This window comes from Mandrillus leucophaeus, unplaced genomic scaffold, assembly GCF_000951045.1.
Source record: "Mandrillus leucophaeus isolate KB7577 unplaced genomic scaffold, Mleu.le_1.0 Scaffold344, whole genome shotgun sequence".
Taxonomy (NCBI): Eukaryota; Metazoa; Chordata; class Mammalia; order Primates; family Cercopithecidae; genus Mandrillus; species Mandrillus leucophaeus.
The window spans coordinates 43805-71291 of NW_012103632.1; the positions used below are offsets into that span (position 1 = coordinate 43805).

At 35.3% G+C, this 27487-nt stretch overlaps 2 protein-coding genes across 3 annotated transcripts in view; one reads left to right on the forward strand and one right to left on the reverse strand.

Annotated features, from left to right (window-relative positions):
* Positions 1-12634, reverse strand: part of GIN1 (gypsy retrotransposon integrase 1) — a 32177-nt gene extending 19543 nt beyond the window's left edge. Inside the window, exons 1-2 of the mRNA XM_011989022.1 lie at positions 12554-12634; positions 986-1131 (exon numbers count right to left, since the gene is read on the reverse strand). Of these exons, the coding sequence (XP_011844412.1) occupies positions 986-1124 (139 nt within the window). The 5' untranslated portion in view covers positions 1125-1131; positions 12554-12634. The remainder of the gene's footprint in view (positions 1-985; positions 1132-12553) is intronic.
* Positions 12635-12689: 55 nt separating this feature from the next.
* The window catches only part of PPIP5K2 (diphosphoinositol pentakisphosphate kinase 2), a 76716-nt gene continuing 61918 nt past the window's right edge, over positions 12690-27487 (forward strand). For both annotated transcript variants that reach the window (XM_011989023.1, XM_011989024.1), the window contains exons 1-5: positions 12690-12978; positions 17778-18172; positions 21939-22134; positions 25199-25289; positions 26534-26619. In XM_011989023.1, the coding sequence (XP_011844413.1) occupies positions 18059-18172; positions 21939-22134; positions 25199-25289; positions 26534-26619 (487 nt within the window). In that variant the 5' untranslated portion in view covers positions 12690-12978; positions 17778-18058. The remainder of the gene's footprint in view (positions 12979-17777; positions 18173-21938; positions 22135-25198; positions 25290-26533; positions 26620-27487) is intronic.

The following is a 27487-nucleotide window of genomic DNA, read 5'->3' on the forward strand; positions in this document are numbered from 1 at the left end:
CATGAGTAAGCAGATTGATGAGTGGAACATTCCTTACTTTTTAGAATTAGAAGATAAGCAATCTAAGAGCAGGAACCTTATCTATGTTATTCTTCAATATATCTCCAAGGCTTAGAATGTGACTGGCACATAGCAGAAACCCAGTTAACATTTGTTACATAAATTATCAAATATATGAATGAATGAATCCTCACTTCAGTTTAAGAGGTAATGGGTCTGCCTAATCTTAAGTATAAGGGAGTTATTGGTAGGGATATACACAGGGAGACGCAAGCAGGTATTTATTTATTATCTTACAGTTTTATTAACCTGCTTTGGGGTAAGCCTAAGAGACAAAATTACCATTTATAACACAAAATCCATTTAATTATCTGGTGACTACTTGTTGCTTATCTCATCCCAAATTTCTCTTCCCCTTTATATGCGGAAAAAGAGGGAAAAATTATCATGACCTTCCAAGATAAATATCCCACTGCCTTTCAAATATTTAGTCCATTCAGGAAGATCCAAGGGTCCTAAAATGAATGTGATCCTGAGAATATTTAATGGCAGTGGTGGGGTTGGGGGGACATGATCACAGAAATATAGTTAATTCCTTCCAGTTTTCATGTTAGTAAACAAACCAGTTAACTTTGTCAACATTTTCCTATTAAGCATCAAAAAAGTTCCTCATTGAAAGTGGCATCAGTGCTGGAAAGTGCACCGTTAGAGACCACGAAAGGGTAAAAGCAGAAGTCGTTAATTTAGAAAAATATTTCCTTTTCTTTCATGGTATCATATTCTGTCTATAATTTAAACCACCCTTTTCATGCTTACTGGCCTTCAGTTAGCTGAGTGTAATTTTTATTTTGCTTTTGATTGAGTGGCATCATCAATTCAACTGGTAATTATTTAGCAACAACCAATTACTACAGAAGTTCTCAAATTTCCACAAAGAAGAATGTAGGGAAGAATCAATAATCAAAATTTTGAACATGAATTTTACCTTTGAAGACAAATTTTTTTGCTGCTCTTCTTATACCACTTCGCTCACTTGGCAGTGTAGTTGGATGATATTCACCAGTTCGTTTGTAATATGCAATCTGTTTAAGATGAAGGTCACCATTTTTTCCACTACGGACCATTGTGAACCTAGGTAAAAGGTATTTAAAAAGGTAACTTAAATTTTAAGCTAACTGAATTGCTATTTAAGTTAAGACTTCTGTCATATTGCTATTTACATATGAACTGAGAATTCCCAGAATTTATTTGTGAGGGAGATAATTGCAGTACAGGAAAGGAACAGTGATGTATATGAACAAAAATACTCAAATGCTATTTTTGATATACCCCATGACAAATTATCTTGTCTCTTTCCACTTGATAAGAAATGCTGAAAATTTTCCACATACTGAGAAAAAAGGAAATGAACCAGTACACTTCAAAAAGGTTTACTTAAAATTTCATTTGCTATCAACTGAAATGTTACTTTCACGGGATGGTAACACAGGAAGATCCTGTCATGTGACATTTAAATAAATAAGTTATAGGAGAAGAAATACAGCTTTATATTATTTCTAAATATATTCATGGTTATTTCTTCTTGCACCTCAGCCCTAAGGTGGTAACTATGTTTGCTGCTGCTAGTCTCCAGGTGCCATGCTGTTTACTTTGTTACTGTCTGTCTATAGAAAGAAGTTCCATTAAGTTTTCTTTAAAATCCCACCAGAATGTCTTCTGTCTCCTGCTAGGATTCTGACACGTATCTTACAATTTTGAAATTACATTAAAAAAAAAGATGTTTACTGACCACTAGAGGATCTAGGGATGAGACTAAAAGAGTATTTACTGGAAAGAGAATGCTGGAACAAAGCAGAACAGACTGTGCCTATCGCCATGGCTTAAACAGCTTATCAATTCACTTCCCCTATAATACAGCTCTTTGCAAATGTAAATCCATCTTTCTGATCTATTTTTAACTTCCAGAGAGAGTCACAGTACATTTCTTACCTTAAGTTAACACAAAGTGTATGTCAATTTAAAAACAAAGGTTCTGAAATGTTAACACAGTCCCATCATGACCTAAAAAACAAGTTAATTATCTCTATAAAGTATTATAAGACAATCAGTTTATTCTAAGTTTAATTCATTTCCAACTGATTATTAAATATATGATTTTTTTCATCTAATAGATGGCTGTACCCCAAAACAAACAAATGTAGCCTATCACAGTTTCTAAATCATCTCAAAGATAAATGGATGAGATTTAAGACTTTTTATACAAATAAAGTAAATAAGACAAGCCAACTGGCGTAAGGACGGACAGACACATCACTGTAATTGAACAAGGAGTCCAGAATTATATTCACACATGTAAAGTCAATACATTTACAACAAAGATACCAATACAATGAGGAAAGAGGTGGTCTTTTCAATAAATAATGCTAGACAACTAGATAACTGCACTAGGGGGAAAAATGAACCTTAACCACCTACCTCACATCTTACACAAAAATTAATTCCAGACAAATCATAAACTTAAATGTGAAAGATAAATGACAATGATTCTGGAAGAAAACATAGGAAAAGATCTTTCAAATCTTAGGATAAGCAAAGATTTCTTAAATAAGACACAAAAAACACTATCCTTAAAAGAAAGAAAATTAACAAGTGCTTTATCAAAATAAAAATGTGTACTCATCAAAGACACCATTAAGAAAGTGAAAACATAGGACACGCATAGGGAGAAGATACCTTTAATACATATATCTAACAAAGGAGTCAGACCCAGTGTATGTAAGGAACTTCTAAAAATCAAAAAGAAAAGGACAAAACCCAATTCAAAAAATGGGGGGAAATTTTTACACAGCACTTCATAAAAGAGAATATCCAATGGTCAATAAGCAAGTGAAAATATGCTCAACATCGTTATTCCTCAGGGCAATGCAAATAAAACCACGATGACTAAGAACTACACACTACTGAACGGCTAAAATTAAAAACTAAAGACAACACCAAGTGTTGGTGCAGACAGGTAGCAACTGGAACTCTCATACATTGTGGGAGGAAAAAATGTTGCAACCACTTTGGAAAACTAAGTTTCTTCTAAAGCTAAACACAAATTTACCCTAAAGGCTTGGCAATTCTAAGTTTATATTCCAGTGCAATGAGTCTATGACTATCAAAATCTGTGTACAAAAATGTTTATAAATATTTTATAGTCATAATAGCCACTACATGGAAACAGTAAAGGTATCAAGAAGTTTTACCACGTATATACTCTGTTCTGGTCCTGTAGCCACTTCTATTGCTACCAAGTTTCACGTCGCTCTAGGTCAGTGCTTTTCAAACCATCTGTGGTGAAACACTAGTGGTATCCTACTGCCCTCCAATCTGCCACGTAAGACCTCTTGATACCTTTATTTTCCATGTCATCCTCACTATACTCTCTCCTCCGTCAGGATTCCATGGCAAACTTTTACTTCCTAATCAATTTTCAATTCATGAAGCGTTGTGTGATTTCAAGTTGGGAATATAGAACCCGTTTGTCTACCCATCCATTTGCCTGCCTGTCATTCTAGCTCTGCATTAATCATCCTCAACTCTCAAAAAAAAAAAAAAGAAACCAAAATCATTTTTAGTTTGTGTCCTTTATTTTCATCTCTATACTACAGTGATACACGTTCTTTCAAGTCTAAGGGACAGAAACCTGTTTAGATGAAATCAATATACAGACTACACATACGATAAACGTATAGATGACATCTATATATTTAGAGATTTAGATGAAATCAATATACAGATTATACACACTATAAAATTAATAATATACTATATATAACCTCCTGTTATAGTTTTCCCTTAATAGTTTTTGTAACTATTAATGTCCCAAATCATCTAAGCGATCTAAAAGAAAATTTAGAAATATCCCATCGTAGCCAGCTGGGAGCATGGTATCTCTAGGAAGATGAGGTTTATAAAAGAAAGATAAAAATTGTGTATTTCCTCCCTTCTAGAGACCAGTAAAGATTGCAAAAACTCCTGAAGGGCCTTAAAAAGAAAAGGGGAGAAGCTTTTTCAGGCCTGTAAAAGCCCACAGAAGGAAAAAAACAAACTCTCACACCTTAGAGGAAGTACAGGCCCCAAAACACAGAGGGATGTGGGTAACTGGAACTGGCAGAAAACAAACTAGCCATTGGGAAAAAAAAAATGTGAGTCTGTGTAATACACAGTAGCTTCTGTATTTTGCTCTTATATTTAAAAACCTCTGGGGTTCCAAGTTCCTACCATCTCTTGTCTTCCTCCCCCTACCCATTTACCTCCTGGAGAGACCAGAAAATTTTTCTATCTAATGAAAGATGAAGTCTTCAGTATATTAAGTCTATGCCATTAGAACACTGTTGGTTTTTCTATTTATAACAAATATATAAAAACTCCTCAGAAAAGGTCTATTTACTGAAATTAACTTCTCTGCTTTGAAATCTTTAACTTTTGAATAACTGAAAATAGATCGAAATAGAGAAATTTGCTCTCCTCAGAGTAAACCTATAGTACACAGGGACAAGGAGAAAATGAAACCACTACAAAAATCTTTGGAGACTGAGCTCTTTAAGGTTTTTGGTTTGTTTTTTTCTTATCAAACTAGTGGAAGAAGACTAACACATATCTATGTTAGGGAGAGGGACATAAAAATCACTGGGAGAAGACATAAAAACCATAAATTTCCTACAGATTTTCGTATTTCACAAATGCTTTCACAAGTATATTATTTTCATTTTTATATGGGTGAGTTGTCTTGACTCGACAACAGAACTAAGACTTAAAGGCGTGGTTATTTGCCTGACATAGTCACCTTGAAACTTACTTAGACTATTCCTAGCATGTTTTTATCTTCCAAATGATTTACCTGACAGAGTGGACACTATGAGACTGCCTCTGGGCATTATCTTCTACTTAGTGGCTAAGGTCTAGACTATTTAGCCTACCCTCTACAACCTGGCAGGACATAACACAGCTTCTTCTCTCACTAGTTTCCTTTGTATACCCATGGCCATATCCCCAACCATTCTCTATACCTTGGTTTACATCATTTCCCCCTAAATGGTATATCCTTCCACCTGATTAAGCCTTACCCATCTTTCGAAATCAAGCTCTAGCACCTCAATGAAGCAAACGTTCCATGATCTCTGAATCTAAAGTGATCTTGACCTCTCCTAATCTTCTTTGTGCCTACTGTAGAACTTCCAAGTTTTACCCTTTTTAATAGTTTTTTGCCTGTTCATCCATATAACCTTGAATTTGCTCATTCAGTTACTGAGCTCTAAAACCCTTATATATATTAGATGACACTAATGCAAAGTTAAATAAGATGAAATCCTTGTCCTCACAGAGCTTATGGTATGAGAGGAAAAGAGGAGTATATCAGCGTTTATATAGTTTAGAGTGGTGTTATAACAGATGTATGCGAAGAGTACTATCAAAACAGATGTGCAGAGACACAGATCCACCTGGAGAAGGAGGAAAAGCATTGATTGTGGATGAGGTAGAACCTTGAACTTTATTCCATTGCTACTGCCTTACTTCACACTCACCTTCTATCTGACCTTGTGTCCTCTGTCTCTAATATAGTCCTTGTCCTCACTGCAGTCACAGAGGTCAAACTAAAACACAAATCTTATCAAAATATTCACTTAACTCGAAATATGCCTTTTGCCATTCCTGATTGTCTTAGTCCACTTGGGAGGCTATAACAAATATACCATAAACTGGATGGCTTATCAACAGAAATTTCTTTCTCACAGTTCTGGAGGCTAGGAAGTACAAGATCAAGATGCCAGCAAATTTAGTGTCTACTAAGGGTTCACTTTCTTATGGGCAGCTGTCTTCTCACTGTAACTTCACATGAGGGAAGGGGGAAGGGGTTTCTCTCAGACTCTTTAAAAGATAGGCACTAATCCCATTAATGAGAGCTCTGACCCATGATCAAGTCACTTCTCCAAAGTTCTACCTCTTTTTTTTTTTTAGACAGAGTTGTGCTCTGTCGCCCAGACTGGAGTGCAGTGGTATGATCTCAGCTTACTGTAACCTCTGCCTCCCAGGCTCAAGCAAATTTCGTTCCACAGCCTCTCGAGTAGCTGGGACTATGGGCACATGCCACCATGTCCAGCTAATTTTTATATTTTTAGTAGAGATGGGGTTTCACTATGTTGGCCAGGCTGCTCTCGAACTTCTGACCTCAAGTGATCCACCCATCTCAGCCTCCCAAAGTGCTAGGATTACAGGTGTGAGCTACTGCGCCCAGCCCCAAAGTGCAGTCTCTTAATACCATCAACTTGGTGGTTAGGATTTCAACACATGAATTTTGGGAGAATACAACCATTAAGACCATGACACTAATGATATCTAAATACCTCTGCCATTATGCAAAGCTTTATAAGATATGGTTCTTTATCAGTCTCTCCACATTTTTCTCTTGGCATTCTCAATTCAAAAAATAACCACAGTTCTTCAACTATCCCATGCAGTGTGTTCATACCTTTTCATTGATACTTTTGCCTGGAATGAACTTTATTGCTATTTCGCCAGCCCCTAATCATCTTTCAAAACTCTGGCTAGGTGTCATTTCCTACAGAGTGTCTTCTAACCACTCCAACCTGGAATAACTTAACATTTTAAGAATGACTTGGAGTTACAAGATTAGACCTCTATTCTATAAAGTGTATTGTACACCAATATGGAATAGAGATTGGGGTAGAGACAGGAATATCTGTACCAGTCAGCTAGGAAACTACTGTACAATTAAAGCAAGAAATGAGGAAATTCTGAGCCAAAGCAGTGCCAGTATAGATGGATAGATACATTATATAATAACTGTGACCGACTAGACGTGTGGAGTAAATGCAAAGAAGAATCTGGGATCACTTCTGTCTGAAGCTCTGGCTTAGGGAGAAAGATGACAATATTAAGCAGGTTGTATTCTTCATGAATAAACTCGGCATGTAAAAAGCAGGTGAAGTTAAGGCAATGGAAGAAGGATCAGATGGAAAGTGTACAGAGTAGGAAGTGCAGTGGACATATCCTTATCCTTCAACATTAATGAGTTCACTCATCCATGAATCCTTTCTGATCACATCTCCAATCTCAGGGAGAATTGTGCACACTTTCCTTGGTACATTCACAGTAATATGTGTCAACATTTATCATAAAATCTGACACACTCTATTGAATATATTAGTTTATATGTCTCTCTCCCAAATATATTGTAAATCTTTAGGGACATGAGAATAGCCAGAGACATAGGAAAAAAGCAGGAAGAGGTTCTGGTAATAGAAGTTTGGCAAATACACCGTTCTTAGAAGTAGACAGAGAGGCTAAGTGATATAAGAACCATAATGTAGCTAGTGGTTTTGGCAACAGTATACAGTACAGTTACAGTATAGCAGGGCGGTTGGCAACCAGACTGAAATGACATAAGGAAAGAGTGGAAAGTCAGAAAGTGGATTTAGAAACTTGAGCTTAGCTATAAAGGCAAGGAGCTACAAGATAGTTGCTAGAGGCAGATGTAAGGTTCATTTGTTGATCTAAAAAACGTTACTGAGTAACTGCTATGTGCCAGTTACAACGTTGGAGACAGGATAAGAAACAAGATGTAGATTCTCCTGACCTTCATTGAGTTTACATTCTAGTGGGGTTAAAATTTTTGACAGCCGTGTTATTAGCCACATCACCCACAACAGCCAAATGATGGAAGCAACTCAAGTGTCCATCAATGGCTGCATGGATAAACAAAACATGGTGTATTTATTCACACACCTTTAAAAGGAAGGAGATTCTGACACACGTTACCATATGGATGAATCTTGAGGACATTAAGCTAAGTGAAATGAATGAGTCACAAAAAGATAAATACTGTATGATTCCACCTATATGAGGTACTCAGAGTAGTCAAATACATACAGACAAAAAGAACAATGATGGTTGCATAGAACAGAGGGTGGGGAGGAGAGAATGGAAGAGTTATTGTTTAACTGGTCAAGAGTTTCAGTTATACAAAATGAAAAGACTTCTTGAGATGGATGGTGGTAATAGTTGTAAAACCATGTGAATGTACTTAATGCCACTGAACTGTATGTACACTTAAAAATGGTTAAGATGGTAAATTTCATGTTATGTGTGATTTACTACAATTACAACAATTTTTTTTTTAAAACAAGATTGTTTTGCTTTCAACAAAGGAATAACCCAAAAAGTTTAATGCTAGTGGACAGGCTTCTAGAAAGACCACTGAAAACAGAGGAAAAAAAAATATGGTATGACGTTCCTGAGATGGCAGCAGGGGATGATATCCAATTCACAAACAGGGATTCGTCCGTGATCTCTTCCACTAAACATATTATAGTGAATATAATCGTGGAGCAAAATTATTTCTTTCTGAAATACCACTAAAAATGCCCATATAGGCTTCTGACTAGAATGCAGAAAGCTAGAGTAACTCCCCCTCTATCTCTGAGAAAAAGTGGGACAAGACGCCAATTTTCTCCAAATTGATCTATAGATTCAATGCAGTCCCAATCAGGAACCCTCAAGCTCTTTTGCAGAAACTGACAAGCTGATTCTAAAATTGATATGGAAAGCTAAAGGACTCAGAATAATTAAAACAACTTTGAGAAATGAATATAGTTGAAGAATTTCACATTATTTGGTTTCAGGACTTTCTATACTGCTATGGTAATGAAGACTGTGTTATAATGGCAAAATGACAGCCTTAAATCTATGGAACAGAATAGTGCCAGAAACAGCCGCTCAGTTATGGTAAACTGATTTTTAACAAAGGTGCCAAGGTAATTCAATGAAGAAAGGATAATCTTTTCAACAAATGCTGTAACAATTAAACATCTTTTGAAAAAAGGTGAACCTCAACTAATACCTCACATGTTATGTAAAAATTACTTCATGATGGGTCACAGATCTAAACGTACAACTTAAAACTATACAACTTCTAGAAAACAACAACAAAAATTCTTTGTGAGCTTAGGTTGGGTAATGGCTTCCTAGATAGCAAAGAAAAAGCACCTATGCAAAAAGAAAAAATTAAAATTTTTATTCTTTAAAGAACTGCCAAAAAAAGAGAAAACACTGGGATAAAATATTTGCAATACATATATATATGATAAATAACTTTTATCTAGAAGTTACAAAGAACTCTCAAAGCTTAACAAGAAAACAACCCAATTTAAAACCTAGAAATACAGACACTTCACCAGAGATATGGTTAGTAAATAAACACATGAAAAAATGCTCAACATCAATAGACAATGAAAAAATGTAAATTAAAACCACAATAAGACATGACTACACACTAACGACAACAAAAACAAAACAAAATCTAACAATACTAGGTACTACCAAGGATACTCTTGCTGGTGATAATAGAAAATGATGTAAACATGTTGGAAAACAGTTTGGCAATTTCTTATAAAATTAAACATCAATTTACCATATGGTCCAGCAATACCAGTCTTAGATATTAACCCTAAAGAAAATATATACACCTAAAAACCTGTAAGTGAATGTTTCTAGAAGTTTTATTCCTAACAGCCAAAACCTGAAAACAAATGTTCATCAACTGGTGAATGGATAAACAAATTATAGTAGATCCACATACGGAATACTATTAAGCATTGATAAGGAACAAACTACAAATAGACCTAACAATATGAATAAATCTCAAAATCATTATGCTAAGTGAAATAAGCCAGACACAAACGGCTATATATTATATATTTCTGTTTATATGACATGTGGAAAAGCCAAAAGTATAGGAAGAGGAAATAATTTTAAAAAATTAAAAATTTTAAAAACAATTGCCAATGCAATTGCACCACATAAGAATGTTTTGGTCAAGGATGGACTGCCTACTGGTCTGATAAGATGATAGCGGAGCATATATAGAATCTGATATAGGGCATTTGATATTAGCACTGCAGATCAAGCAGGAGAAATCAATGATACCCAATAATGTGCAGGGATATTTTTTTTAATATGAAGAAAAATATATATATATATGCACACGCACACACACATCATCTAGGTTCATGTAGGTAGTCTGTATTCGTGCATTGCTGAAACTGCCTAACAAAGCATTTCTCAGAATTTATTCCCACTGCTAAGTGACTCACGACTACAGCTGCAAATAGTTATGCAGTATTTTACTATGATAATCCTCACAATACTCCATGGAATTGGTATTAGTTTTATATCCATTTTACAGGTAAGAAAATGGGGGTCCAGAGATTGTCCAATTTACTAAAGGTAATAAAGTGAGTACACGTGCTGACATTTGTAACTTGGAGTCTCTTACTTCAAATTTTATGCTTTTCCCTGGTGTTATACCAATAAGTTAATTAACTTGTCATCCTTAGCTTTTATAATACTTGATTCAGGCCTCTGTTACACAAATTTTAAAGTGATTTTTGTAATCAATAAGTTTGATTATAAACGAGGAATGGAAATAGCTTATTAATTTTTTATGTTTACATTGTTTAACATCATGTTCAGAACACAGTGGACACTCAACTATTTGTGAATGAATAAAGAATTACTTGCATTTCCTGAAAGGAGAATTAAAAATTATAGCAAATATTCCAAAGGTAACTTATTTCACTTTTCAAAACATTATAGTTCACTTTCACGAACATGGCACTATAAGTAAACTGTGTCTAAGAAGGTATAGACTTAAGCCTTAATATCTATGTTTGGAAGAGGACATAATATCTTTTCCTTTTTTGCAATCATGACGATGAAAATAATGGACTTAAAAGTCCTTTGTATATGGTAAAGTAATGTATAATTATTATCATATCTAACTATTATCATCCATATCAGGCTGTTTAGAGTAACAGAGAAGTCTTTCTTTTCTCAAAATCTTCATCCACATGAAAAAATATTTTAAAATATCTTTCCTTTCATTAATGGTGTTAATGCTTTATAGCAATGTTTATAAAGCTTTAGTGCTAAGAAGAAAATCAGAAGACTCAGGAGTTGTATTCTTTTATAACGATATTACAGTCTAATGCAGTTCACAAACTGCTGGTTCTTGAGGTAGAGAGGCAGATGACAAGAGAAAAAGAAAATGCGTAAGAAAGAAAACTCAGTTCACAGAAAGCATAGCCCTTGAAGTAGTTTAAAGTTTTACTGCTAATAATTGGTATTCATACACAAAAGTAACATAAAAGAAACAGTTTCTGTTTTTGTTTTTTCAAAGCCCATACATACACTACTTGGTCCCTAGGAACAATGTATTTGAAAAGTAGTTACTATGAGAAAATGGCTTGAAACTGTAATATTCGGGACAAATATAAATATCTTCTTATTAAGTGGTTTCAACTACATAAAGAAAGACTGTCCTGGTACTTCTTTGGATATGCTCATATTTTCAAGAATTTCTCTTAAAATCATTACTTACGTACTTAAACGTGTAGGAATAAGAAAAAATGAAAGTGGTTGATTACAACTTCTAGTTTTGCATGAGGAATGTCAGGGTCATATTTGGTTAAGCTTTACACACTTTGTCCCCTCCATAACATCAAATAAAATCAACTCATTGCTTAATTCCTTTGATAATTTTATGTTTGTGTTCAATACAGTAAGGCAGTTAGGTATTACGTCAAGATTAGGACTTAACTGTTTCACCAAGGGTTAAAAACAAAGCTACCAATTTAAGCCCCTAAAAGGTTAAAATACCCGCCAGTTCCATCTTAAAATCTACAATTTTCAATCAACACGTTAACTTGGATCGGAATTCTGACATTTGAATTATTCTATTTTAAGCTCCAAAAAACGGACACGCACAATTTCATGCAACGTCAAGGAGTTGTAAATTTAAATACACTTCTCTGTAATCCGGTTCACTTCAGAGTACAAATTCATTTAACAAAAAAAATGCCTTCATCGCCATATGCATTCACATGAAGCCACATGGGATAAACGCATTTCCACTTTAAAAAGTATCTACTTTGGTTCAGAAATGCCCATTTAAGAAAAACCTACACTGAGATAAAGTGGACATTTTTCTTTTAAAACTACGTGACAGGATTCCCTCTTGACTTCACGTTTCTCCCCGCCACTTATTTAAATTCGGGGCAAAATTTCTGATTAAATGACTGATCAAAGTAATGGGGAGAATTCTTCAATGCCGGCCAAAAGTGCTCGGAGTTTCAAACGCTGTGAGGGAGCACTTCCTAAGCTTTGGGCGACTTGTTAACGGAATCTTAAGGGCAAGGTCCAACCACACTTAGAATCAGCAGGAAAATGACCATTTGGTAAAACTCAATTACACCCAGTAGGCACCTCCCCAGGCCCGAAACGGCACTCGCCCTTTCTGCTCAGCTAGCGCGGGACATCGCAACGCCCAAGGCCCTCCCGTCTCAACGGCGCCTGCGCAAAATCTCCCCACAGAGTCAATTAAACCCTTCCTTAGGCCAGTCGAGGCTAATGGTTTTGAAATTACTGTCGGGTTACGCCTCACTTTAAAAAACAAGTAGGTATGACACAGCACACCAGAACGACCACTCACCGAGGTGGTCCTAAATTCAAACGACAGATTTAAGCTTCCTCTCGTGATTTATCTGGCGCTGCCGGAAGCGGAACTACCCAGGTCCTTTAGAGGCCAGTCCTTTTGGGAGCCTTGGAACCACGGTCAGAAAGGTTAGGACGGATCGTTTGGCTCTTGCCGGAAATCGTTCCGCCCGGTGAGGTTTCGGCGTGAGACCCGAGGAGGGCGGGGAAGAGGCGTGACGGAGATTTCTGAGGTGTAGTAGCCTGAGGTACCCCTATGTGGCCCTATAGCTGTTACTGAAGGAAGTAGCCTACGTCCACGCCTACAACTGAAGTAACTTGACGAACACCTCACCCCTGCCTCCGGGATGAAAGTGGGTAACCTAGACCTGAATGGGCTTGACCATCTCACAACTGCTCGCGTGACGACCGCATTCGTGGCAGGTGAGGGCCCCAAAACTGGAGGAGAACCGGAGATGCGGAACCTGATCATGCCAGGGTAGAGGCGGCTGCTGGGCTTCTGCTTTGTCTCCTGTGCTCTGCAGAGCCTAAACACGCGCTCCACCGAGGGGCATGTGCTGCAGCGAATGACAGCCTGGGCGTGGAGTGACGGTATAGCTTTGAGGGTCCTTTCGCGCCTTGATGTCTCCTCCTGCTCCTCCATGGCTTCCTTTTTTCATTTCTTGGGTTTGAGACCCCAGAAATTGAAGCTCAGCTAAAAGGGAACTGTCGAGCTTCTACCCCACGCTGTTCCTGGCTCCACCGAAGTGATTAGCCTCGAGTTATGGGACTGCTGTGGGTAGAGGTGGCTTTTTAAAAAATTTTCTTCCTTAGTCCTTATCCCTCTCTGTCAACCCCACACCCACTTTAACAGAACAAAAGCCTCGTGTGTTGCAGCCTTTCATAGTAGGGACCGAGGCTGCAGGTCACTGCCGCACCTGATCATTTGGAGGGCGTTGCAGCCTTCCGCGCCCTGAAGGAGAAAGGGCCAGGGTGGTGATCCCGGGATCTCATTCACGAGGTTCTTGACCTCTTCCTGGGAGTTTGCGACTCCTGGAGTCCTTTGGGTAGTAGGTGTCTTGCTGGAAGGCTTAACTATGGAAGTGGGAAGCGTAGCTGACCTTAGCACATAAAATCCTCGCTCTACACTGGGACAGGATTTTGTTTTGCTATTGTGAATTATTTAATGAAATAGCTAATTTTTTTTTGTCTTAGATAGATAAAATAATGATAGTTGCCATTAACTGAGTCTTACGTGTGCCGAGTGCTTTACATATTTTGTCATTCGTTCCTCTCAACAATTCCAGGAGATATGTTAGATTATCACCACCATTTTACAGAGTTAGAAATTGAGGAGCAGTCACGCAACTTGCCCTAGTAAACAGTTGTAAGTAAACATTTCAATCTGTGTTAAAAACCAGATCTGTCTGCCTTCAAAATCTGTATTCTATTGTCCCGTTCTGTTCTTCCTTGATTTCAATTTCTTCACTAACATTTTCAGTGTCGGAAAGTATTCATTCATTTAAAAAAAAATTGGTGTACCTACTTATATGTCTGACAAAAGTTAGACATGATCTCTGTCTTTATGTAGCATTGTGATGCAGAATTAAGTAGTACAGAACTCAGAATGCTGTACTTACTGCAGCACAGGTTTATTTAAAGCAAATGACTAAACCTACGTGCAGAAAATTTTAAAATTTTAAATTCTTATAACTTCCAGAGTAGTTGTTGTGAGAGTCTTAAACTGAACAATTGGTAGAACATTTGTTGATTACCCAAATAAGTGCTATGAACCAAGTTAAGTAGCGGGAATATATAGATTAGGTCCTCATTCTCTAGGAGCCCCCATACAACCGCAATATAGACAGTGTTATGGACTATTAATATTCTCATGTGGAAAAGGAATTGTGTTTATATAGGAAGATGTTCTTATTTTTAGGAGATGCATACAAAAGTACTTAGAGTTGGAGTGTGTTGATATCTAGTACCTTCAAATGGTACAGCAAGTGTATGTGTGTGTGTATAAATAGCAAACATGGCAAAATGTTGGCAATCGTTAAGTATAATGATGGGCATATGGATGATTAATAAACTGTTCTTTCAACTTTTGTGAATATTTGTAATTTTTCATAATAAAAAGTTGGGGAGGAAAAAACCCAACTCTGATGGAAACAGGTAAGTGAAAAGATAGATCCAAAATGCTGCGGAACATAGAAGATGGGAGAGGGTTTTTACGTATCTTTAGGGCCTATCAAAGGTGTGATAGTTCTCAGGAAAACCTTCATTGAAGACCTTCCAGTTGGTTTTTGAATGCGGCATAGGAACTTTCAAGGAGAGCAGTGAATTCCAGGCAGAAGGAAATGCAGGTTCAGCAAAAAGGTATTAAATGAACGTTTGAAGAAGGAAAAAAAAAATCAACATGAAGGTTGTGTGGAACTTGGAATGGGCTTTTTTTGTGTGATCTTATAAATGAACCAGATTGCCTTTGCCAGCCTGCAGAAGCTTATTTATTCCCTATTACATGGATGTACTATTAGTGCCCTGGAAAGGAGACACAATTTATAGCAGTGTTTCCATTGGAAAATGCTTTTGGAATTTCAGGAAAACTGGTTATGTGTTTGCGTTCAGGCTGAGCAGCAGGAGCAGGAGCTCCCATTTCCTCTGATTTTGAGAGCAGAGATTTACTAGTTTATAGTTGGGCTCCTGAGGGAACCCATGGAAAGGGCTACAATGATGGCTTGGAAATATTAAGTTCAGGTAAGGGGGATCTGAATACTAGGTGGGACTGATGGATGATCCAGGGTGTTATTTTGAGGATCAGGTAGCTCTGGCTGTGACCAGTAAAAGTATGAAAGAGAAGAATGATTATCCCAGGCAGTAGTGTTCATGATAGTCTCAAGCAGTGTGGTAAGACTAGAAAAGATGTAGAGGTCTCCAACAACAACAGTGGCAAAGGGGAGTTTCTGTGACTCATTAGACAAGAGGTAAGTAGACACATTCTAAATTGAGTTATTTATATTTGTTCTTTGCCAATTAAATTTGTTAGAAAACTGTCATAACAACATTTAACAAGATATTAAACAACTAACATTTACTGAGTGCTTAATATGTGCTATTTGCTGTGGCATCTGTATTGTAATTTCATTGTCAAAACAATATATGAAATTTAGAATCCCATTTTACAGATGATGACTAGAGAGGTTCAATAACTTGACTAAGGACACAGAGCTGAGCAACTTTCAGAAAAAGTTTTCAAATCCAGTTTTGAGTCTAGAGCAATTGTTCTTATAGTGTGATTCCAAGATGAGCAACATCAGCATCACCTTGGAACTTTTGGAAAGGCAAAATATTGGGCCCCACCCCCAGAGTTTTGAGTTTGGTGTTTTAACAAGTCCCTACAGGTGATTCCGTTGCATTCTAATGTTTGAGAACTACTGCATTGAGTGTGGACATTTTTAGTAGCATAACACTCATTTCAGATTCTTTTAGATTTATATGTTAGAGTCAGTAGGGAGTTTGGTTTATAGGAGTGTTTATGGAAACTATGGTTTATTGTTTAATATACGCCAAGCACTTATGCTATCTCACTTAGTCTTTACAGGGTTACAGATGTTGCTATTCTTCCTTTTTTATAGACTAATAGCAACTAGCGTAAGTCACTAGCTACGAAGTGACAGATTAAAACAGATGTACCTGACTCCAGAACATTCCCCTTCCACTATCGAAATATTTGAGCTCTTTTTAGATGGAAAGAGTAAAAAACTTAAAAGAAACCAAGAGATATTTGCCATTTGATAGAAAACAGAACTGAGATCAACTTATCCACCAACATCAAGTTTTACAGCAACTGGAAACTTTGTGGTTTTTTTTTTGTTTGTTTTTTGTTTTTTTTTTCAGTAGACATTTTTTACATGTTAAATAATGCAGAGGAATAGAACAAAAGGCATTGATTTATAAAGTAAATTATTTCTACTTTTATTTTTAAATTGCAAATTATTTTAAACATAACACTGTAATTTAAAGATGGTTAAAGTGAAGGCTAACTGGGTAAATTGATTTTAATGTCTACTGGGGAGTCACCAGTTATACTGGAATTAGATCTTTAGGAATAGAACTTTTGGAGTTATGCTTTTAATTCTACCTAGCATATTGTTTGACTTTTAAGAATATTTGATCAATTAATTTCTTTTACTACCAGTAATCAAATGAAGCATTTGTTACGTAGTTTCATCTTGGTATATAATTAATTTTAATATGACCAGGATACAAGTACATGTAAACAACTATGGTAAGGAATATTTTGAGATGATACTGCTCTTATATGATAGTTCTTATTTATTTTATTTATTTATTTATTTATTTATTTATTTATTTGAGACAGAGTCTTTCTCTGTTATTCAAGCTGGAGTATAGTGGCACAGTCATAGCTCACTGGAGCTTCAAACTGTTGGGCTCAAGCGATCCTCCCACCTCAACCTCCCAAGTAGCTAGGATTACAGGTGCAAGCTATGATAGTTCTTTAACTGATACTCATGGATGCCTGGTTATGTGGAAGAGTTTGAATGTCAGTGAATCACATAAAATTGCTTGCAGAATTTAGTGCACATGTACTTTCTTTTTTTCTGAGGAGAAGATCCATAGATTTTATTAGATTTGTTAAAGAGTTTTCGACTTCTACACGTTTAAGAGCTGCTATTTAATGAAATCTTGTTCTGATTCTAATCTTTTTTTGTTCATTTATATATGAGACCAGAATATAGAATTATGTTCCCTAAAATACCTGTTTACAGACAGCTTTACAAATTGACTTAATGTAATTTCAGATTAATATTTGTCGGTGGTTTTTAAAGCTGCATTCCATTTGTCTGTTCTTTTCCATTGCATTCAGATATTTCATAACTATGTGCTAACAGATTTAGCTTTAATATAATTTTGTTATAATTTGAGTAATTTTCTCTTAATTGATTTAGATATTTTGGGACGAAGAATTTAATGTGTAGTCTTTGTTAATTCATATGTTTGTCAAGTTGCTAAGATGTATACTACTGAGGATCAGTTTTAGTTTCTTAATTTTTCGTTTTTATTAGTTATAAGTAATTTTCTTATGGGAGAAATTGTATTTTCATTTTGACAATATACATCAAGTTATTGGTGCTGATTTTACAAGAGTCATTAAAAATTATTTTTTACAGGAATGTTTTTGGAGTGCACCTCCCGAAATTAGTTTTTTCATTGCATTTTAGGTAAGAAGATTGCTGTATCAACTCAAGAAAGCAGTAGCCTCACTGTCTTTGTATTTTGAATTGCAACAACTTTGATATCAACAATGAAGCAATGATATCTAAGAACAAAAGAGTATTTGCCAACAGTCATCAAAATATCAAGTGATTGTATAAGCAGAAACAAGCTGTCGCAGACCTGTGTGTTAGCTAATATATGGAGAATGCTTTCTTCTGATGCTATTTACTTAGAGGCAGTTCTAATATAAATCATTTCAATTATATCTACATCAAATAAAATAAAAATGAGTGAAGCCCCCAGATTCTTTGTTGGACCAGAAGATACAGAAATAAATCCTGGAAATTATCGACATTTCTTCCACCATGCAGATGAAGACGATGAGGAGGAAGATGATTCTGTAAGTTGTTCGTTTTTTCTTTGGTGAGAGAAGACCGATACAGTATAGGCTTTTTACTAATCACTGTTAATGTGAATTAATCTTAAGACTCTTTTTGTTGGAAAATTTTTAAACTGAAAAAGTATATTTTGCTTCATGACTGATGTTGAATCTATGATGAATCAATAAATACAGTTATGGGTCAAACCTTTATGTTGTTTAATGATGCCTATTTTAGTTTCTTTCAGTGATACGCATAGTGTAACTCAGTGTTAGGTAAAAAAAAAAAAGTGGCAAAGAGAAATAGTAATCTGGGCCATAAATCCGAAAGCTTTCTTGTATGTAGAAATACATAGCAAATAATTGATGATAAGTAGAAGGAAATAATTTTAAAGGTTATTTAAAGAAGAAGGATTACTTAACTAGATTCATGAAGCTTATGTTACCAATGTGAGTTCTGGTTGAACTGAAGATACTCATATTTATTAACTTCAGAAGTCTGAAAACTGAGTGGCTAAAATAGTAGGCTACCTAAAGTATCTATGTGTTTGTGTGTGTGTCTAAAGCTTGTTCTCTTTCTGATATAATGTTCTATCCATACTGGATCTTAGAAATGATATACATTTATTATGCTCATTTTGCTATAGTTACATTAGACCAATATTTTTCTTACTCATCATTTAATTTTTTAAGTAGAGACTACTTTACTGTGAATACTGATTTAAAATACCTACAGTACGTGTTTGTTTTTCATATATTTCTAATTGGAAAGAGAATTTAGTTTTAGGAGAAAAACCTGTTTGATTTTGTAAAAATAGTAAAACCAAAAATAGTGATTAGATGACTCTTTAAGCCCTTTTTTATAATAACGATCTTTCACAGTGGAGTTACACATATTTGAAATGCAAATTCTACTGTTAGCTCATTTCAAACCTTCAATGCAGAGCACCTTTGCTACCTCCTGCCCCTGAAAAACTAGATTTTCAGGCAGGCTTCTCTTACCAGCTCAAACTTTTTTTCATCTGAAGTTTTATCTAGAGGTCCTATAAGTAAAACATGAAAGCAGAGCATCTCTGGCTCACTTAAACTAGAAAGCACTATTGACTCAGCCTCTACTGCCTTTATCCCCTTTTTCTAGAGTTCTTCTGAATATAGTGTGAACACCACTGGCAGATCAAAGCCAGTCTTCTTACATGTGAAAGCTTTTATGTCTCATCTATATCTACATCCATACCTCTTTCCCATTCTTTCTACCTTCTATGTTTTAGTAACATCAACATTTTTATTTCCACATATTTATTGTCATACCATGCATCTTTGCTATTGTGTGTACTCTTTCACCTTTCTGAAATGACCTTATTTTGGAATACCTTGTGAATTATTTTTCATTCTTCCAAACCCTCCTCAGATTTCACATCATTCACTCTTTCCACTCTCCTTGCTTTTTTTTTCATCACAGATTGGAATACTTCTTCCTCATTACTGTGTCTTTACATTAGTGTATATACAGTTGTCCCTCAATATCCATGAGGGATTGGTTCTAGAACTCCCTGTGGATACCAAAATCTGCCGATACTGAAGCTCTTTTTATAAAATTGTGTGATATTTACATGTAAGCCGCATCTACCCATATGTTTTAAATCATCTCTAAATTACTTTAATACAATATAAATATGTAAATAGTTGTTATACTGTATTGCTTAGGGAATAATGATAAGAAATATCATCTGTATATGTTCGGTACAGATGCTTTTTCCCCCACAAATATCTTCAATACATGATTAATTGAATCCATGGATGTGAAACCCATAGATATGGAGGGCCAACTGTACTTCTATTCCATGTATCACAATGTTTTTTATTATTACTGTGTTCCCTGTTAGACTCAAAGTACTTTGAGTACAGGTACGTCTGTATATCTAATCTTCAGCACATCGTATGGTGCACTATTATCACTTTACAGAAGCTTGATTTAGTTTATTTGATCTATAGCTTTATATTTATAAAATGATTTATTCCAGATCATTCTTCTGTTTTTAAGATTTCTCCCCCGTTTTTAGACTTCAAAGATGTGAATATAGTTTTTTTAGACATTCAACCTAACAAAATACCTCAGATCAGTTTAAAAAATTATCTTCATGATTTTAAGGTTTTACCTAACAGAGAACCTCTGTTATTGTGTCTTAAGAATGTAAGTTTAGTTATACATTTTAAACTTGAATGGTTCCTATTCATCTTAGCCATTGAGCAGATATTCATTAAATAGATTTGTAATACATAAGACTTAATATATTAGCACTTAAAAAAATTGTAAAGCAATGTGAAATGTTAGGTTAGAGTACATTTTTTGTCTGGGGAAATCTACCTTAGGAACATTATAATGAACTGTATCAAAACTTTTGATCAGGAAAGCATTGAATAAGGTCTTACATAAAAGTGGATGGTCAGAGGGATAAATACAGAAGATTCCAGGAAGGTTAGCATTTATAATCTATTTGATTTACCAGTCAACTGTAGTACAATTTTAACTCTACATTTCATGAGTTTGAGGAGACCATACAGAAATATTGTTCTAGGCATAAAAAAAGAATAATTTAGACTGGGCGTGGTAGCTCATACCTGTAATCTCAGCACTTTGGGAGGCCGAGGCAGGCGGATCACAAGGTCAGGAGCTTGAGACCATCCTGGCTAACACGATGAAACCCCATATCTACTAAAAATATGAAAAAAAAATTAGCCAGGTGTGGCGGTGCACACGTGTAGTCCCAGCTACTCGGGAGACTGAGGCAGGTGAATTACTTGAACCTGGGAGGCGGAGATTGCAGTGAGCTGAGATCACGCCACTGTACTCCAGCCTGGGTGACAGAGCGAGACTTCGTCTCAAAAAAACAAAAAAAATTAATTAATTCTGATGTTATCCAATTTTATTTTTAGATATATTAAGAAAAAGCCCAGTAAAGCACTTTCGAGCCTAGATTATAATGTTGTGTGAAATATATAAAGTATCATGGAAGAAAGAAGAATTGAAATGAGAAACTGAAGACAGCTTTTGTGTATTTGATAAAACTCTCAAGCACTTAAATGCAAAGATCACCAAATGAATCTTGAGTAATTTTATAAATCTAGGAGCTACTCATAAATTAGTTTCTATATCCTGCTTTTTAAGTTTTAGACTGACTCGTGGCCTTCAAGCTGTTACGAGGATGCCAGAGATCAGTAACCCCAATAAATAGGAGTATTGACTATGAAGACAGGAGGGGCAAAGAGACTTGACACCTCTGTTGGCAGTGTGGCTTTCTTTAAAATTTTCTTCCAGGTTGTCATTGGTGACCAACTAATATTCAAGTGCAAACTACAATAATAGTTTAATACTGTATAGCTTTGTAGTCAGGACTATGTCTTATTTTAGGCAAGAGAATTCTTTATCTTTCTACATAGAGTAGATGGGTTTTGACTGTTACTATACTTTACTGGTATGAGGAGGATAAATAAATGCTAGAGGTAGTTAAAGAGGGGGTACTTTTTTAGTTTTAAATTTCATTGAAAATAGCAACAATATTTGTTCTGAAAGTGTTTTTGTTTTTAAATTTTTTTCCAGACCTTTGTAGAAAACTGTTTTTTAAGTGTTTATTATAACAATGATATAATTTTTTAAAATTCCTTTGTTAATGTGTCCCTTTTATTGATTGATCACATGCCTTATCTACTTTTGGAAAACAAATGAAGATAGCTGTACTTTGGAGTTCATGTAAAGTTAACCCGATTTTTTGTTTCATTTTTGTTTTAGCCACCAGAAAGGCAGATTGTGGTTGGAATATGTTCCATGGCAAAGAAATCCAAATCCAAACCAATGAAGGAAATTCTTGAACGGATCTCCTTATTTAAATATATCACAGTAGTAGTATTTGAAGAGGAGGTTATTTTGAATGAACCAGTGGAAAACTGGCCTTTATGTGATTGTCTTATTTCTTTCCATTCTAAAGGTATTAAGGGGAGTGGGGGAGAAACTCCTTTATCTTCTCTGAGTATAAAACTAATACATATTAATTGTAGACTATGAGATAAAACAAAAATAAACTTTAAGATACTTTCATGGACAGGTGATATTAACATTTTGATGTATTTCTTTCCAGTGTATGTCTTCTCTGTGTATTTTCTTTTAATTTAATGTCATAGTGTATGTGTAATTTTATATTTGACCTTTTTCACTATTATATCAAGAAGTTTTTTTCCCCCACCATATCATTCTTAGATAATGTGGTTTTTAATAGTGGCATAGTATATCATTGTGTGGATATACCATAACATATTTAAATTTATCTATTATCCTAATATTTGGACAGTTTCCAGTTTTCACTATTAAAAATAAGGTTGTGTGAGCTCTTGTTTGCATCTGTAAGTTTCTTAGGACAAGTTCTTGAATTATTGAATAAGTCCCTTTCTAGGCTGTATAGAACAAGATCTATCATTTTTCATATACATATTCATACTTCATTTTTAAGAACTTAATAATTTGAGATTTTTAGATATTCCTTGCTATATTTTATTAATCAAACTGAAATATCAATTCAGCTTAAGTATTATGTCATTGTAAAGTCCACTAATCAAATTATTGCTGAGGGTACATCTGAAAATTCATAGCCTAAGAATCTGTGAATTAAGTGAATTTCCCACTGAGAACTATTAATTGAAAAGATGTGCTCTCGGTTGTAAATGTATTCATATTTAATCATCTCTTGTTACCAAAATATGTTGTCCTGAGCTATGTTAAAGTCTTACTTCAGCAGGAAGAAGATGGAGCATGGTTGTGCTACCATAGCCTAAATTGATGTTCATTATTTCATAGAGAAGTCAAGACACTGATCTTTAAAGACTCAGGCTGCTTATTTTAGAGAACCTTAAAATTTCTTCCTCCTTGAGAGTAAAGCATTCTTCCCTTACCCTCACATGGTTCTTCCTATTAATGCTATATTTACCTGTAAAAACTAGGTGCTATAGCTAATGTCATATTCCACATACTATCTCTTGGTAGGGAAAAAGTTTCTCTTTAACAAAAACAAAAGCAGGAAACGGTATAGGTGTTTTCTATTTGCTAAATTCTGTAAGGAGGCTTCAAATCATAGACATCGAGACATCTTTACAAGCAATGAATTCTGAGAGTCTTTACAAAACTTGCAGGATTTGTAATTTGTGGCTAAGTGATTCTTGATATAAAGTATCTGTATTCAAATTTCAAAAACTAAGAGGAGTTTAGGAATAAATCTGGTTTAACTGGCCACAGCTTTTTGTTTTGTTTTATTTTCAGCATGTTTTAATACTTTTTCTCTTTATCCTGGTAGTGCTGTAAAATATAGTCTCTTCACAGGTATACTTAGTATTATATAGTTGAATACTAAAGTGATGTATGCTTGCTGATTTTTATCCTTTTCCATAGATATTTATTAAAATATTGCCTCTTAAGGAATAATAACAATAACATTTATTGAGCACTTACTATGTCAGGTACTGTGCTTAGTGCCTTATATCCACACTATTATTAATTCCTCAAAACTCTACTAGGTAAGACTGGTATAATACCCTTTTATGCTGGTACCAGAGGCTTAGAGACGTTAAATAAATTTGCCCAAGGTCACATAGCTAGTGAAAGATGGAACCAGGATTTGAACGCTGGTTTATGTCTTTAACTGTTACGGTATACAACTAATGATGTGTATTGATGGATAAAATTGGAGACTTTTTGTCAATTTTTTTTTCCCCCTGGAGACAGGGTCTTGCTCTGTCAACCAGGCTGGAGTACAGTGGTAAAGTCATAGCTCCCTGTAACCTCAAACTCTTGGGCTCAAGTGATCCTCCCACCTCAGCCTCCTGAATAGATAGAACTACAGGTTGCGCCACTACCCTCTGCTGATTCTTTTGAATTTTTTGTAGAGATGGGATCTTGCTATGTTGCCCAGGCTGGTGTTGAATTCCTGGCCTCAAGCACTCCTCCCAACTCGGCCTCCCAAAGTACTGGGAGAGGCAAGAGCCACTGTACCTGGCATTAGTGCCAATATAGAGAATAAAATATAATCATAAGATTTTTTTAGATTTTGGGGGAGGGGAGCTGTTGTTAACTATATCTACTATTTGATTTGTTTTCATTGTAATTAGTACTTTTACCAGTCTAGAAGTTTTAGGGAGTTAATTTCTAATATTTTAATGTTGACCGAGCAATAGCATGATTCTGCTCATATATTTTGAGCATATATGTCATATATGAATTAATTTTTGCTTGTATAGCTTTTTTTTTTTGTTTTTTGAGACAGAGCCTTGCTCTGTTGCCCAGGCTGGAGTACAAGGGCGCAATCTCCACTCACCGCAACCTCCGTCTCCTGGGTTCGAGTGATTCTCCTGCTTCAGCCTCCCAAGTATCTGGGATTACAGGTGCATGCCACCACACCTGGCTAATTTTTTGTAATTTTAGTAGAGACGGGGTTTCACCATGTTGGCCAGGCTGGTCTCAAACTCCTGACCTCAGGTGATCCACCTGCCTTGGCCTCCCAAAGTGCTGGGATTACAGGCGTGCACCACCACTCCTGGCCCACTGTTTTTAAAGGTACATAAGTTCTTTGGTTATCGGCTAATTTATGTGTGTAGGCATCAAAATATCTAAGAGAAAAGAAGAGATGTTGAATATATTTTTTAAAAATCACCAGGTGATTCTGATACACCCATGCTATTTATATATAGATTTCTCTTTGTGTATGAGGTGAATTTTACCTTATTTCAGGTGACTGACTAGTCGGACCTTGACTCACATGTCAGTGCTCCAAATTTGGTTATATAACCACTGGTTTGCTGTGCCTTAACAATCAAATTAGGAAAAAATAAGATTTAATATAGAAGTTAAATCAAGGTTTATGTATATATTATTCCATACCTTTTATAGAAGGCAGTTATGTGTTAATGAAATAAATCTTTTATGGGAAGTGGCATCAATTCAAATTAATAAAGTATAGATGCTTATCTTGAGATTATACAGAATATGTTAATAATATGTATTCTTAGGATTTCCACTGGACAAAGCGGTTGCCTATGCAAAACTCAGGAATCCATTTGTAATCAATGACTTGAATATGCAGTATCTCATACAAGATAGGTGAGTGGTGAAGTTGGCTGAATTAAGGGAAGGAAAATTAACATTAATTTAGTACCTACTCTACGCTGACATGGCATCAGGTGTTTTTGCATTATTAATTCATTGTACTTTCAAAATACTCAGAAAGAGTTGTTTATTACCTAATTTTACAGATGAGGAATCTTGATAATTAGGAAGATTGATTAATCTAACCAAAGTCACAAGTAGTTCCCCAAGTAGTAGGACAGACTTCACCGAGATTGTTTAACAAATTCCAGAACCTACTAAACCATTGAAAGTTATGAGCACTTTTTCTGTCATGGGACTGATGATGAAATTAGGACTTTACTCATTATAACTAGATTTTTTAAATGGTAAAGTATACCTATTTTGAAAAATATTATACTATATATTTTAGCATTCATTGAACAGGTAAAAAGCATGGATTTCTAATACATTATAAAATATGAGTGTATTTATGTATTTCATTCAATCGATGTTTCACTCCTATAGCTATTATAATCTCACCAGCATTCTATTTTCTAGTGTTACCATTACAATATGAGATTATATATATGAAAATGCTTTGTAAATATGAGACCCTATGGTTTTTTCACTCTGCTATTTTTTTCTGTTCTTCCAGAGAGTAACAATTATTAATATCTAAAATTTAAAACATTTTCTCTAGATTTACATATTAATTCATATATATGTATTTATATATATATACAGCTATAGCTATAGAAATGTATGTTTTAAAAGGTTTGAAAAGTAAAAGCATACTGAAAGCCATTTAATCTTGTCACTATATCATATTTTTTCTATAGAAAGCAATACATACACACAATCACATTTTACCAAATTAGAATCACTTTTCTCTAGTATACTGTGAACATTTCTCCATGTCATTAAATACTATTTGAGCATAAGGTTTTTAATGCTTAGGTAATGTTCTATCATTGTGATATATCAACTTTATTCAGCCATTTTTAAAATACATTTACGTTCTCAGTTTTAATAATTAGTATCCTAATAAGCTAGAAAAGAATTGTGCATAAATTTTTGTTCTTATTGCTGAATATTTCCTCAGAATACCTTTTTTCAATATTTGAAATGACATTTGTTTATTTAAAAAATAAAAAGGGTTGATATATATACCCTTTTTATTTGTAGAACAGTAATAATGTCTTTTAAGAAAACTACAATAATATATTCATTGTGAAATGCAGCAATAAAACAATAAGGATGTTTTCCTTTTTCTTCAGGAGAGAAGTATATAGTATTCTTCAAGCTGAAGGTATTTTACTTCCTCGTTATGCAATTTTGAACCGTGACCCAAATAATCCCAAAGGTAAGAGTAAGAGATTTTAGGTTAGCTTTCTTTGCCACTTGACATACTTTTGGGCCACATTCTTACAATAATTAACTGGAAGGAATTTAAAGAATTCATAGTGTTCTATTCCATTTTTAAAAAATAATCTAGGCCAGGCGCAGTGGTTCACGCCTGTAATCCCAGCACTTTGGGAGGCCGAGGCGGGAGGATCACGAGGTCAGTAGATCGAGGCCATCCTGGCTAACACAGTGAAACCCCGTCACTACTGAAAATACAAAAAAATTAGCTGGGCGCGGTGGCGGGCGCCTGTGGTCCCAGCTACTTGGGAGGCTGAGGCAGGAGAATGGCGTGAACCCGGGAGGCGGAGCTTGCGGTGAGCCTAGATTGCGCCACTGCGCTCCAGCCTGGGCGGCAGAGCGAGACTCCGTCTCAAAAAAAAAAAAAAAGAAAAAAAGAAAAAATCTAAACAGCCAAACATATTGAATTAAAAGGTGACACAGAGTTAAAAGGCTAACTAATAATTTAGGAATTATTTATCCTTCTTTTCTTTGGCCTACCTTTGACATCTCTCTAAGAACCATGAGTTAGAATTTTGAAATTACATACGAGTGAATTTTTATTGATTAAGGGTGAACAAGTGATTTATCTATGACTATTGAATTAAGTATTAGAAACTTCATGCTACAATGCCAAAAACTAAATACTGGCCAAGAATTTGGAAATACAGTTGGCCCTGGAACAGCATGGGTTTGAACTCTGCCAGTCTGCTTATTCACGGAATAAACATGAATTGAAAATACTGGATTCGTGGGTCCCACATATACTGATAGCCGACTTTTCATTTACATGGATTCTGCAGAGCCAACTTTGGGACTTGAGTATGTGA